The sequence below is a fragment of the Telmatherina bonti genome, assembly GCF_933228915.1.
Source record: "Telmatherina bonti genome assembly, chromosome: 2".
Taxonomy (NCBI): Eukaryota; Metazoa; Chordata; class Actinopteri; order Atheriniformes; family Telmatherinidae; genus Telmatherina; species Telmatherina bonti.
In genome coordinates this window covers 3,504,321-3,517,630 of record NC_136620.1, presented here as the reverse complement: position 1 = coordinate 3,517,630, position 13,310 = coordinate 3,504,321, and the positions used below count along the sequence as shown (strand labels likewise).

The 13,310-nt window shown below is 47.2% G+C and overlaps 1 protein-coding gene across 6 annotated transcripts in view; it reads right to left on the bottom strand.

Moving 5' to 3' along the window:
- The window catches only part of phaf1 (phagosome assembly factor 1), a 49,915-nt gene that overhangs the window by 32,704 nt on the left and 3,901 nt on the right, over positions 1-13,310 (bottom strand). For all 6 annotated transcript variants that reach the window (XM_079260244.1, XM_079260249.1, XM_079260245.1 and 3 more), the window contains 7 exons: positions 10,254-10,337; positions 10,127-10,170; positions 9,901-9,980; positions 6,013-6,107; positions 3,667-3,731; positions 3,470-3,582; positions 3,259-3,392 (listed from right to left, as the gene is read on the bottom strand). In XM_079260244.1, coding sequence (XP_079116370.1) covers positions 3,259-3,392; positions 3,470-3,582; positions 3,667-3,731; positions 6,013-6,107; positions 9,901-9,980; positions 10,127-10,170; positions 10,254-10,337 — 615 coding nt within the window. The remainder of the gene's footprint in view (positions 1-3,258; positions 3,393-3,469; positions 3,583-3,666; positions 3,732-6,012; positions 6,108-9,900; positions 9,981-10,126; positions 10,171-10,253; positions 10,338-13,310) is intronic.

Genomic DNA, 13,310 nt, shown 5'->3' with positions numbered 1-13,310 from the left:
TCCATCACTACAGCCAGATCTCTGGTCTGGTTGGCGGTTTTTACTGCTGGATCCATCACTACAGCCAGATCTCTGGTCTGGTTGGTGGTTTTTACTTCTGGATCCATCACTACAGCCAGATCTCTGGTCTGGTTGGTGGTTTTTACTTCTGGATCCATCACTACAGCCAGATCTCTGGTCTGGTTGGCGGTTTTTACATCTGGATCCATCACTACAGCCAGATCTATGGTCTGGTTGGCGGTTTTTACATCTGGATCCATCACTACAGCCAGATCTCTGGTCTGGTTGGCGGTTTTTACTGCTGGATCCATCACTACAGCCAGATCTCTGGTCTGGTTGGCGGTTTTTACTTCTGGATCCATCACTACAGCCAGATCTATGGTCTGGTTGGCGGTTTTTACTGCTGGATCCACCACTACAGCCAGATCTCTGGTCTGGTTCGTGGTTTTTACTGCTGGATCCACCACTACAGCCAGATCTCTGGTCTGGTTCGTGGTTTTTACTTCTGGATCCATCACTACAGCCAGATCTCTGGTCTGGTTTGTGGTTTTTACTGCTGGATCCATCACTACAGCCAGATCTCTGGTCTGGTTCGTGGTTTTTACTTCTGGATCCATCACTACAGCCAGATCTATGGTCTGGTTGGCGGTTTTTACTGCTGGATCCACCACTACAGCCAGATCTCTGGTCTGGTTCGTGGTTTTTACTGCTGGATCCATCACTACAGCCAGATCTATGGTCTGGTTGGCGGTTTTTACTTCTGGATCCATCACTACAGCCAGATCTCTGGTCTGGTTCGTGGTTTTTACTGCTGGATCCATCACTACAGCCAGATCTCTGGTCTGGTTCGTGGTTTTTACTGCTGGATCCATCACTACAGCCAGATCTCTGGTCTGGTTCGTGGTTTTTACTGCTGGATCCATCACTACAGCCAGATCTCTGGTCTGGTTCGTGGTTTTTACTTCTGGATCCATCACTACAGCCAGATCTCTGGTCTGGTTCGTGGTTTTTACTTCTGGATCCATCACTACAGCCAGATCTCTGGTCTGGTTGGCGGTTTTTACTTCTGGAACCATCACTACAGCCAGATCTATGGTCTGGTTGGCGGTTTTTACTTCTGGATCCATCACTACAGCCAGATCTATGGTCTGGTTGGCGGTTTTTACTTCTGGATCCATCACTACAGCCAGATCTCTGGTCTGGTTCATGGTTTTTACTTCTGGATCCATCACTACAGCCAGATCTCTGGTCTGGTTTGCGGTTTTTACATCTGGATCCATCACTACAGCCAGATCTCTGGTCTGGTTGGCGGTTTTTACATCTGGATCCATCACTACAGCCAGATCTATGGTCTGGTTGGCGGTTTTTACATCTGGATCCATCACTACAGCCAGATCTATGGTCTGGTTGGCGGTTTTTACTGCTGGATCCATCACTGCAGCCAGATCTATGGTCTGGTTCGTGGTTTTTACTTCTGGATCCATCACTACAGCCAGATCTCTGGTCTGGTTGGCGGTTTTTACTACTGGATCCATCACTACAGCCAGATCTCTGGTCTGGTTGGCGGTTTTTACTTCTGGATCCATCACTACAGCCAGATCTCTGGTCTGGTTGGCGGTTTATACTTCTGGATCCATCACTACAGCCAGATCTCTGGTCTGGTTGGCGGTTTTTACATCTGGATCCATCACTACAGCCAGATTTCTGGTCTGGTTGGCGGTTTTTACATCTGGATCCATCACTACAGCCAGATCTATGGTCTGGTTGGCGGTTTTTACTTCTGGATCCATCACTACAGCCAGATCTATGGTCTGGTTGGCGGTTTTTACTGCTGGATCCATCACTACAGCCAGATCTATGGTCTGGTTGGCGGTTTTTACTGCTGGATCCATCACTACAGCCAGATCTCTGGTCTGGTTGGCGGTTTTTACTTCTGGATCCATCACTACAGCCAGATCTATGGTCTGGTTGGCGGTTTTTACTGCTGGATCCACCACTACAGCCAGATCTATGGTCTGGTTGGCGGTTTTTACTGCTGGATCCACCACTACAGCCAGATCTCTGGTCTGGTTCGTGGTTTTTACTGCTGGATCCATCACTACAGCCAGATCTCTGGTCTGGTTCGTGGTTTTTACTTCTGGATCCATCACTACAGCCAGATCTATGGTCTGGTTGGCGGTTTTTACTGCTGGATCCATCACTACAGCCAGATCTATGGTCTGGTTGGCGGTTTTTACTTCTGGATCCATCACTACAGCCAGATCTATGGTCTGGTTGGCGGTTTTTACTTCTCGATCCATCACTTCAGCCCGATCTCTTGTCTGGTTCTTGGTTTTTACTGCTGGATCCATCACTACAGCCAAATCTCTGGTCTGGTTGGCGGTTTTTACTTCTGGATCCATCACTACAGCCAGATCTCTGGTCTGGTTGGTGGTTTTTACTTCTGGATCCATCACTACAGCCAGATCTTTGGTCTGGTTGGCGGTTTTTACTTCTGGATCCATCACTACAGCCAGATCTCTGGTCTGGTTGGCGGTTTTTACTTCTGGATCCATCACTGCAGCCAGATCTCTGGTCTGGTTGGCGGTTTTTACTTCTGGATCCATCACTACAGCCAGATCTCTGGTCTGGTTGGCGGTTTTTACTTCTGGATCCATCACTACAGCCAGATCTCTGGTCTGGTTGGCGGTTTTTACTGCTAGATCCATCACTACAGCCAGATCTCTGGTCTGGTTGGTGGTTTTTACATCTGGATCCATCACTACAGCCAGATCTCTGGTCTGGTTAGCGGTTTTTACTGCTGGATCCATCACTACAGCCAGATCTCTGGTCTGGTTCGTGGTTTTTACTTCTGGATCCATCACTACAGCCAGATCTCTGGTCTGGTTGGCGGTTTTTACTGCTGGATCCATCACTACAGCCAGATCTCTGGTCTGGTTGGTGGTTTTTACTTCTGGATCCATCACTACAGCCAGATCTCTGGTCTGGTTGGTGGTTTTTACTTCTGGATCCATCACTACAGCCAGATCTCTGGTCTGGTTGGTGGTTTTTACTTCTGGATCCATCACTACAGCCAGATCTCTGGTCTGGTTGGTGGTTTTTACTTCTGGATCCATCACTACAGCCAGATCTCTGGTCTGGTTGGTGGTTTTTACTTCTGGATCCATCACTACAGCAGATATATCTGACCTGGTTGTGCACAAAGTGGTGGAAAAACTCTAGGAAGAGCGGGGAAATAAAGGATGATAGAGCTCCTACCTTGTCTTCTGACTTATAGAAGACTTTATGGGGCGAGCCCAGAGCGCCCAGAACATCCTGACAAGAATCTCCAAAGAAGATGCTCCTCTCCAGAGAGCGAACTTTAGCATCAGCCATTAGTCCAAGACCACAACCTGCAGACCAGGAAGTAATGAGCCTGGCTCACAGATCTCATCAATCTGCAGGATAAACCTAAGGAAAGGGGTGTTACCTGCAGTGAGGAGGCGGAGTCTGAGCCCCAGAGGACCTGCCCTGTCTATTAGGACATCTACGCTTTCTGCAAAGATGTTGCCAAGGAAACAAGCCAACGGCATGGCAGGAGCTCTGAAGACAAAGAGGACAGAGTGAGACTTTCCAAACAGGACAGGAGCTGTGAAGCAGGAAGGTCTCCTCCTGCAGACAACCCACCTGGTCTCCTGCAGGTTGTTGCCGGTGTAGATATGCATTCTCTTCACCATGGCTCCATGTGGGATCTGCAGGGAGGCCAGAGATAGACTGAGGAGGTTGTCACATGACACAGCTCCATGAGCAGACGGCATGAGAGGTAAAGCAACACTAATTACCAATGTTTCCACCTTTAACAATCCGAATGATTCTGCTAAAAACATAGTTATCTGTTGGAGGATAATTAGCATTCTGCTTTATAACAATGTAACAAGAATAAATAATGCTAAACAGTAGCTGTGTACACATGGACACCGTTAATATAAAAAAACCTTACTTCTTTAATAGAATAGTGCATCCTAACTTAAGTTTTTATGACAGCTTTAAACAACAATTGGTGTGAAAACCACCCAAACTGCTCTAAAAATGGAAAATCCGAGTCAAGTGTGTTGGAGAAGGGTAAGTGGGGTCAGGAATTCCAAAGTATCAGATGTAGATCATTTACAGCTTAAAATAAAAGAGCAAAAATGACTCCAAGTTAATTATATTAAGTTCCTGGGGATTCTTATTGATGAGTCCATAAATAATAAACCTCATATTGAACAATTATTATCAAATTTAGCTGAATATGTTGGGTTATTTTTTAAGATAAGACCCTACTTACCCCTACCTGCATTGCTCACATTAACTACTGTAATGTCATGTGGTGCAACACAGTTATCTAAAAAATTGGAAAGTTTCCAAAAGAAGATAATTCGACAGGGTCATGGTTAAAATAACGAGACCTCTCTTTCATCGATATGGTCTTCTTCAGCAAACCAAATACAACATATTTCATAATGCTGGCTTTATGTGTCAAATTATCAGTAAAATGAAGCCTAGACTGAACGAGCTTCTTCCAGTAAGTCATCCACAGCACGAGTACGCTGCCAGAAAAAACCCTCTAATCATTGAGAAAAACATAGACATAAAAGCACCAGCTTGTCCCTCGCCTGCAGGGGACCACAGATCTGGAAGGAAGCTCAAAGAGAACGAGAAAAGAATCAAGTCTATCTCCACCATCAAAAGTTCATCCAACTCGTATGGATAGATATTCACAAATAGAACAAATCATTTCTAGACATTTACTAACTCCTTTAATTGCTTAAGAGGACTGTATAATTACACAATCTATAATCATTTATTGATAATTTATTACTGTGAATGCCCCCATGGGTTCGATTGGTTGAACGTTTGATTCAGTTTGATTCAGTTCGATTTGACTGAATAATTACATAATCTATAATCATTTATTGATAATTTATTAATGTGAATTAATGTGAATGCCCCCATGGGTTCGATTGGTCGGTTTTTGCATAATGCACCGGTTTGCAGTGTCCGGTTCGTCTCGGTCGCAGTCTCCACTGTCTTTCTTGCAGAATGTTTGAAATGTCCCCTTACGCCATTTGTCTCACTTCAACCATTAAAATGTCAAACTCTTCAGCCCATTCAGGAGATATGTTCTATGATTTTTGGTCTTTGTAACATTTAAACTTTTTAAGGTATTCAAGGTTTTGTAAATTTTTAAAACCCGTTCCTGTGATTGGACAAAACAGAAAATGCAGCTCAGCGTTTGGTCCATTTTGTGCACCGGTACACAGGTTCACATACAAGGCACGGGTTCAAATGCAGCATTTAGCATAAAGCTCTGTTGTCGCTTGTCGGTTGTTGCTTGTGTGATGGCATGCAGTTCTGCAGGCTGCTCAATGTGAACTATTGGTCTCAGCTGCACACTTGAAGGAGCAAAGGAATTTATTTGCAAATGTCTCAGTTAAATATGAAGGATTTGTTCCAACAATGCTCCCTGCAACAGAAAAATGTCAGTTGTGCTTTTTTCAATTTTTTGTACTTTTTTGCAATTTCATTTCAATCATTCAGCATAGTTCAATAAATGGGCATTCACAGTTGCGGTCATTTCAAGTATAGCTTGTTGTACTTATTATATTGTAATCTGTCATTAGCTGCTGTTGGGATGTCTGGGGTCCATAAACGTTCAGTGTAGTTGTTTGAATTGACTTGTATGTTCCAGGTTCCCTCTGTGAGCATTAAATAGCTTCTATGGAAGACCTGATTCACACACGCATGCAGCTGGCCTGTCAAAACTAATGAGCGTGTGTGTGTGTGTGTGTGTGTGTGTGTGAGAACAAATAAATTAAATGGAAGTAAGAAATGAGAATGAAACAGTTTCTGGGGAAAAATATGTAAAACAGTATAATCTAGATGATGAATCCACCTGCGATGCATTCACTGAACACAGAAAAAGTCAGGTTTGACCTCAGGTTGCATGAAACATGATGGCAGGCTGATGCAGCATCGTGTAGACATTCTCACCTCATACTTCGGCGCTTCATTCCACGAATCCAGTTGAAAGGAGAAGGACAATCCTCGGAAATTCAGATGGAACAACTGCTCGGCTGCGTTGTAAACTGAGGGAAAGACGCATATCAGACTACACGTGAAGGGCTCCACAGCTCCCGAATGTGCTTCATGGTGACGTTTCCCTAAACTGTCAAAACTCTGATCATCGTCGCCTCTTTGTATCTGTTCAGGCAGTGGTCTGACTCCCGCCGCGAGGGGGAGGGCCTGACTCCCGCCGCGAGGGGGAGGGCCTGACTCCCGCCGCGAGGGGGAGGGCCTGACTCCCGCCGCGAGGGGGAGGGCCTGACTCCCGCCGCGAGAAGGAGGGCCTGACTCCCGCCGCGAGAAGGAGGGCCTGACTCCCGCCGCGAGGGGGAGGGCCTGACTCCCGCCGCGAGAAGGAGGGCCTGACTCCCGCCGCGAGGGGGAGGGCCTGACTCCCGCCGCGAGAAGGAGGGTCTGACTCCCGCCACAAGGGGGAGGTCATGAGTCTGTCTCTTCTTTCTGTAGAGGATCCTCCCCCGCTGCCACCCTAACAGGCTTGTGGGCTGTCTTGTACCTGCTCTTTAAGGCCACATCCCACCAACAGTGTCAGAGACAGAAAATGTACTTGGGTAAGCACAAACACACGCACACACACACAGTTACACTGACAATTGGAGGCACTGCTCCATTTAGAGGCTAACTCCTCCACATGGAGGCTAACCGCTCCACGTAAAGGCTAACTCTTCCACGTGGAGGCTAACTCTTCCACGTAAAGGCTAACTCTTCCACGTAAAGGCTAACTCTTCCACGTAAAGGCTAACTCTTCCACGTAAAGGCTAACTCCTCCACGTAAAGGCTAACTCCTCCACATGGATGCTAACTCCTCCACGTAAAGGCTAACCGCTTCACATGGAGGCTAACCGCTCCACATGGAGGCTAACCGCTCCACATGGAGGCTAACCGCTCCACATGGAGGCTAACCGCTCCACATGGAGGCTAACCGCTCCACATGGAGGCTAACTCCTCCACATGGAGGCTAACTCCTCCACATGGAGGCTAACTCCTCCACATGGATGCTAACTCCTCCACATGGATGCTAACTCCTCCATGTAAAGGCTAACCGCTCCACATGGAGGCTAATTCCTCCACATGGAGGCTAACCGCTCCACATGGAGGCTAAATGCTCCACATGGAGGCTAACCGCTCCACATGGAGGCTAACCGCTCCACATGGAGGCTAAATGCTCCACATGGAGGCTAAATGCTCCACATGGAGGCTAACCGCTCCACATGGAGGCTAACCGCTCCACATGGAGGCTAACCGCTCCACATGGAGGCTAATTCCTCCACATGGAGGCTAACCGCTCCACATGGAGGCTAAATGCTCCACATGGAGGCTAAATGCTCCACATGGAGGCTAACCGCTCCACATGGAGGCTAACCGCTCCACATGGAGGCTAAATGCTCCACATGGAGGCTAACCGCTCCACATGGAGGCTAACCGCTCCACATGGAGGCTAACCGCTCCACATGGAGGCTAACCGCTCCACATGGAGGCTAACCGCTCCACATGGAGGCTAACCGCTCCACATGGAGGCTAAATGCTCCACATGGAGGCTAAATGCTCCACATGGAGGGTAACCGCTCCACATGGAGGCTAACCGCTCCACATGGAGGCTAACCGCTCCACATGGAGGCTAATTCCTCCACATGGAGGCTAACCGCTCCACATGGAGGCTAATTCCTCCACATGGAGGCTAACCGCTCCACATGGAGGCTAACCGCTCCACATGGAGGCTAATTCCTCCACATGGAGGCTAACCGCTCCACATGGAGGCTAATTCCTCCACATGGAGGCTAACCGCTCCACATGGAGGCTAATTCCTCCACATGGAGGCTAATTCCTCCACATGGAGGCTAACCGCTCCACATGGAGGCTAATTCCTCCACATGGAGGCTAACTGCTCCACGTAAAGGCTAATTCCTCCACATGGAGGCTAATTGCTCCACGTAAAGGCTAATTCCTCCACATGGAGGCTAACTGCTCCACGTAAAGGCTAATTCCTCCACATGGAGGCTAATTGCTCCACGTAAAGGCTAATTCCTCCACATGGAGGCTAACTGCTCCACGTAAAGGCTAATTCCTCCACATGGAGGCTAATTGCTCCACGTAAAGGCTAAATGCTCCACATGGAGGCTAATTGCTCCACGTAAAGGCTAAATGCTCCACATGGAGGCTAACCGCTCCACATGGAGGCTAACCGCTCCACATGGAGGCTAAATGCTCCACATGGAGGCTAAATGCTCCACATGGAGGCTAACCGCTCCACATGGAGGCTAACCGCTCCACATGGAGGCTAACCGCTCCACATGGAGGCTAATTCCTCCACATGGAGGCTAACCGCTCCACATGGAGGCTAAATGCTCCACATGGAGGCTAAATGCTCCACATGGAGGCTAACCGCTCCACATGGAGGCTAACCGCTCCACATGGAGGCTAAATGCTCCACATGGAGGCTAACCGCTCCACATGGAGGCTAACCGCTCCACATGGAGGCTAACCGCTCCACATGGAGGCTAACCGCTCCACATGGAGGCTAACCGCTCCACATGGAGGCTAACCGCTCCACATGGAGGCTAAATGCTCCACATGGAGGCTAAATGCTCCACATGGAGGGTAACCGCTCCACATGGAGGCTAACCGCTCCACATGGAGGCTAACCGCTCCACATGGAGGCTAATTCCTCCACATGGAGGCTAACCGCTCCACATGGAGGCTAATTCCTCCACATGGAGGCTAACCGCTCCACATGGAGGCTAACCGCTCCACATGGAGGCTAATTCCTCCACATGGAGGCTAACCGCTCCACATGGAGGCTAATTCCTCCACATGGAGGCTAACCGCTCCACATGGAGGCTAATTCCTCCACATGGAGGCTAATTCCTCCACATGGAGGCTAACCGCTCCACATGGAGGCTAATTCCTCCACATGGAGGCTAACTGCTCCACGTAAAGGCTAATTCCTCCACATGGAGGCTAATTGCTCCACGTAAAGGCTAATTCCTCCACATGGAGGCTAACTGCTCCACGTAAAGGCTAATTCCTCCACATGGAGGCTAATTGCTCCACGTAAAGGCTAATTCCTCCACATGGAGGCTAACTGCTCCACGTAAAGGCTAATTCCTCCACATGGAGGCTAATTGCTCCACGTAAAGGCTAAATGCTCCACATGGAGGCTAATTGCTCCACGTAAAGGCTAAATGCTCCACATGGAGGCTAACTCCTCCACTTAAAAGGCTAACTGCTCAACATAGAAGGTAACTGCTGCTGATAGTAGCTATCTGATCCATGCAAAAACTAACGACTACAGCAGCAAAGCTTATGGATTTGGAGGTGTGATTGTGGAAGCTAATGCAAGGAGTTTAGAAACTGTGGATGCAGAAGAATTCCTGGTGAAACAGAACAGCACACTGGATATTTGGAACTAAACCGGTTAGAAGAGAGATGAGACACTACAAACATGAATTGCAGATCATGTTGGATATACTGATTCCAACCAACAGGGAAACATATTGAATCTCTTCTGACACCTGCAGGAAGACCACAAGCAGTTATAGACCAAACCAGCAGATGTGCGTTGCATCTCACGGAGATGCAGGCAGCTGACTGTTTGTGTGATGTTAGCCAAAACACGCTCCTAACTAAGAGTTAAGAAGATGTAGGTGCATGGGAGCTTAGTAAGAACTCATCTGAGTGATAACACATAAAACTGGCATATTTTATTTATGGCAGATTATATCGCCACGGCAACTTTTAAAGGTGTTACTTGATGTTTTCCTTTGTGAGCGTAAGTCAGAATGAAGCTGTGAGAAGTACCTCCAGGGTGCGTAGCTCCGAATGACTGGTCGATCTGCTCTATGGTGGGAACGATGGCCTGAGAGTTGAAATGGACTCCACTGGAACAAACATTACGTTTAGTAAAAATTATGTTTAAAGAGCTTTTGACTACAGACAGAAAACAATAAGAGATGGATTTATGCATAAAAAGGCCTCAGCTGGCTGTGTAACGTCCACAGCACAAAACCCAACATTTTCTACTCACCAGTATTTCAGCTTGACTTTACTCAGGTCGTACACTTCAATCACCTGGAGCATGACAGAGAGGACGTGTTACTATCAGCACGGGAGTCCAACCTGTTTCTACAGCATGTGGAACAAAGCTTTTTCACCTTGAGTCTCTGATTTGTGGCATCAAACAGCAGTTTAATCCCATCCTGAGTCAGGTTCAGTATGAGGTCATGGCTGAGTGGTGTCTGCAGGAAACAAGCAGTGACATTCATTCACACAGGAAGCAAACATACCTCGAGGGAGGGTCGCGTTGTACACATCCAACACCGCTGACTGAACGCTGAAATAAATCATTAAATAATTTGATTAGCTGACACTGGATCTCCTCCAATGGCGTGTTTTCGTCCCGTCTCCTCTCAGATCTCCCCAGCCAGTAAAAGTCGGTCTGATGTCAACTTGCTTATCTTTAACTCGGTCTCCCTTCTCCCCCCTCTTCCTCTGATAAATTTGGTTTCTCAGGATGCTGCGGGGCAACCACACCGCCAGAACAATCAGTCACAAACTCAAATTTTCAAGGTGTGAAAGTAACATAATGGTCATTTACTCATCCCAGCAGGTGTTGTGTTACACGTTGTTGGAAAACCTAGTCCCCTTTCCAAACAGGTAGAACAGTTAGGGATTAGGTTTCTGTGGAATGAACACCACAACTTAACATGTATGCTGATTACAGCATCACAGAGTTAATTAGACATGTGGTGATAACGAAAACCTCCAAACATCCTAGAACTGTTTGCTGTGAAGTCATATCACATTTCCAAACTTCATCGCAGACTAATTTTCCATAGATGACTGAAATGTGGTGAAAAAAACCTGAACAGAAAGAGGTTACTTAACCTGTTCCACACCTTAGAAATGACAGCTGATTCAGCCTGTTTAGCTGTGCGCGTTCCCGCGACATACACTGCGTTGTCAACGTAGCATCGCAGTAAGAAAAATACTATGCTGGAAAGTCAGCGTTTTATCTACTAGTATAGTTTTATGGAACTTGTATTTGCATCTGGTTTTCAGATGGTAGATGATTTTTTTCCACTCAGGACAACAGTTATGCAGATGGTCTCAAAAGTTGCTGTTTAGCATCATACGCTAATAATATGCTTGTTAAAAAAAAGCTGTGATCAGTGCGGACACATGGCCAGATAACATGCTGGCCTCCTTACAAACATGTCTCCACGTTGCCTAACCCAGAAGAATGGATCATCACTGCCCTGTCAATCCAGCACTCATTAGCTGTCAATGCAGCTGTATTATTGCTCCCAAAATGTAATACTTTCGACCCACATGTCTTTCTGAGCTCAGGGTTTTGCTGTGTAAGGTGGAGGAGAGAAAAACATGGCTAATGATTATGTTTACATGTGCACCATCCAACAGTCGCTGGAGATATTGGTGGGAAAGGAACCCAATGGGATGAACTCAGAGACGTGCATATGTCTTCCTGAAATTCTTTTAGTTTGCTTTCTTTCCCCGCCCACGAACACACTGACCCCAGAAAGATGTTTTTATTATTCAGTTTAAGCCAACAGGTCTGTCTGTTTCTTCCATTAGGAATGCCATGAGCCAGGCAGCAACCGGCCTCCACATCAAAACATCATGCCAGCCCACACTTCATCAAGTACTTGAAAAACAAACGTATGCTCCCTAATCAGCACAAGCCAAAGAGCTGAACCGTGCTGTGGCAGACATGATGCCCTTTCCAGCTGCTGAGAAACCAGCGTTTCCAAAACTCATGAAGACAGCAGGAGTTGGAAATATCAGGTGTTCCAGGCACGTCCCTCTGGGAGGAGACCCCGGGGAAGACCCAGGACACGCTGGAGGGATTACATCTCTCGGCTGGCCTGGGAACGCCTCGGGATCCCCCCCGCAGAGTTGGCAAATGTGGCTGGGGAGAGGGAAGTCTGGGCTTCCCTGCTTAGGCTGCTGCCCCCGCGACCCGACCCCGGATAAGCGGCAGAAGATGGATGGATTTGTCCTAACAGCACAGTGAACAGTGGTGTTGATGCGTAAGGTTATCATCCCGACACAAGCCTTGGGGGGGGGGGGTCCTCATCACGGTGAAACTCCAGGAGCAGCTATGACATTGTTCAGACTGGTTTGTTTTAATAAAATAAAAAAAAAAAACAAACCTCAATATAACCCTTCAAAACTTTTAAGCAAGACTTGGTAGGGGTCTGGGTCTCGTGCGGCGGGTGGGGGTTCTGCCGTAGGGGAAACACTGACATTGCTGCATCACAACATCAGGAATATTTTAATATTAAAGGAAAAAGAAACGGCCCGAGTACAGATCCCTGTAGGACTACTGGCACTGAAACACACACACTGTTTCCATGTTTCCACACGTCTTCCTGCTACTGTCTACCTGCTGTCCTCACTGCAGCACCTCCACCTCAGCTGCATCCCAAACGTCTTCTTGGCTTTATTCCAGCCATAGAGGATCATTATTTTCCTGCTTTTCTCATCACTTGTTGGTAGGCCCATCACCGTAACAGATACTGCCGTGCAATTGTCTCAGAAATGATTGCGATAGACGATAATATTGTGCTAAGTGATTATTACTGTCATTTTTACATCATTTTCAACTAAAATGACAATAAAGCCGTAATAATGCACTTATATTACACCCTTTCAGAGATCAACACACTTGAATGTCTCCAGAACATTTAGCTGGATGTGCAGACTAGATCATCTTGTCTGCTGAAATGAATCAGGATTTCTCCTGGGGTTTTGGCAACGTGGTTATCTGGAACATCTGGTCTCTAAACACCATGTAACACAGTTACATAGTCTGTGGTCATATAGGACGACATGTTTGGATATGACCAGAGGTTGGATGGTAAAATGTTATTTTTCATGTCATTGGCAAGTTGTGGAAATGCTGTTTGTCACGTGTTTGTTCATCCAGGCCATCCCTACTGACCAGCGTGGGAAACTATAAAACTAAACCAGGAACTTCTGGTTCAGGCAGCATCCTGGTAAAACAGGTTTCTCCACTCAAGTAAAAGACCCATGTAAAGAGGTCGGGGAACGCGTAATGCCAAAGAAAGTAAGGCAAGAGGGGACAAAACCCCTGCGTACACCCTGGTCTCCCGTCGGACCCCAACCAGCAGGAGGACTCGTGTCTGTCCTCAGTACACTTCCCTCGGAGCGATCTCTTTCCTGCTTCT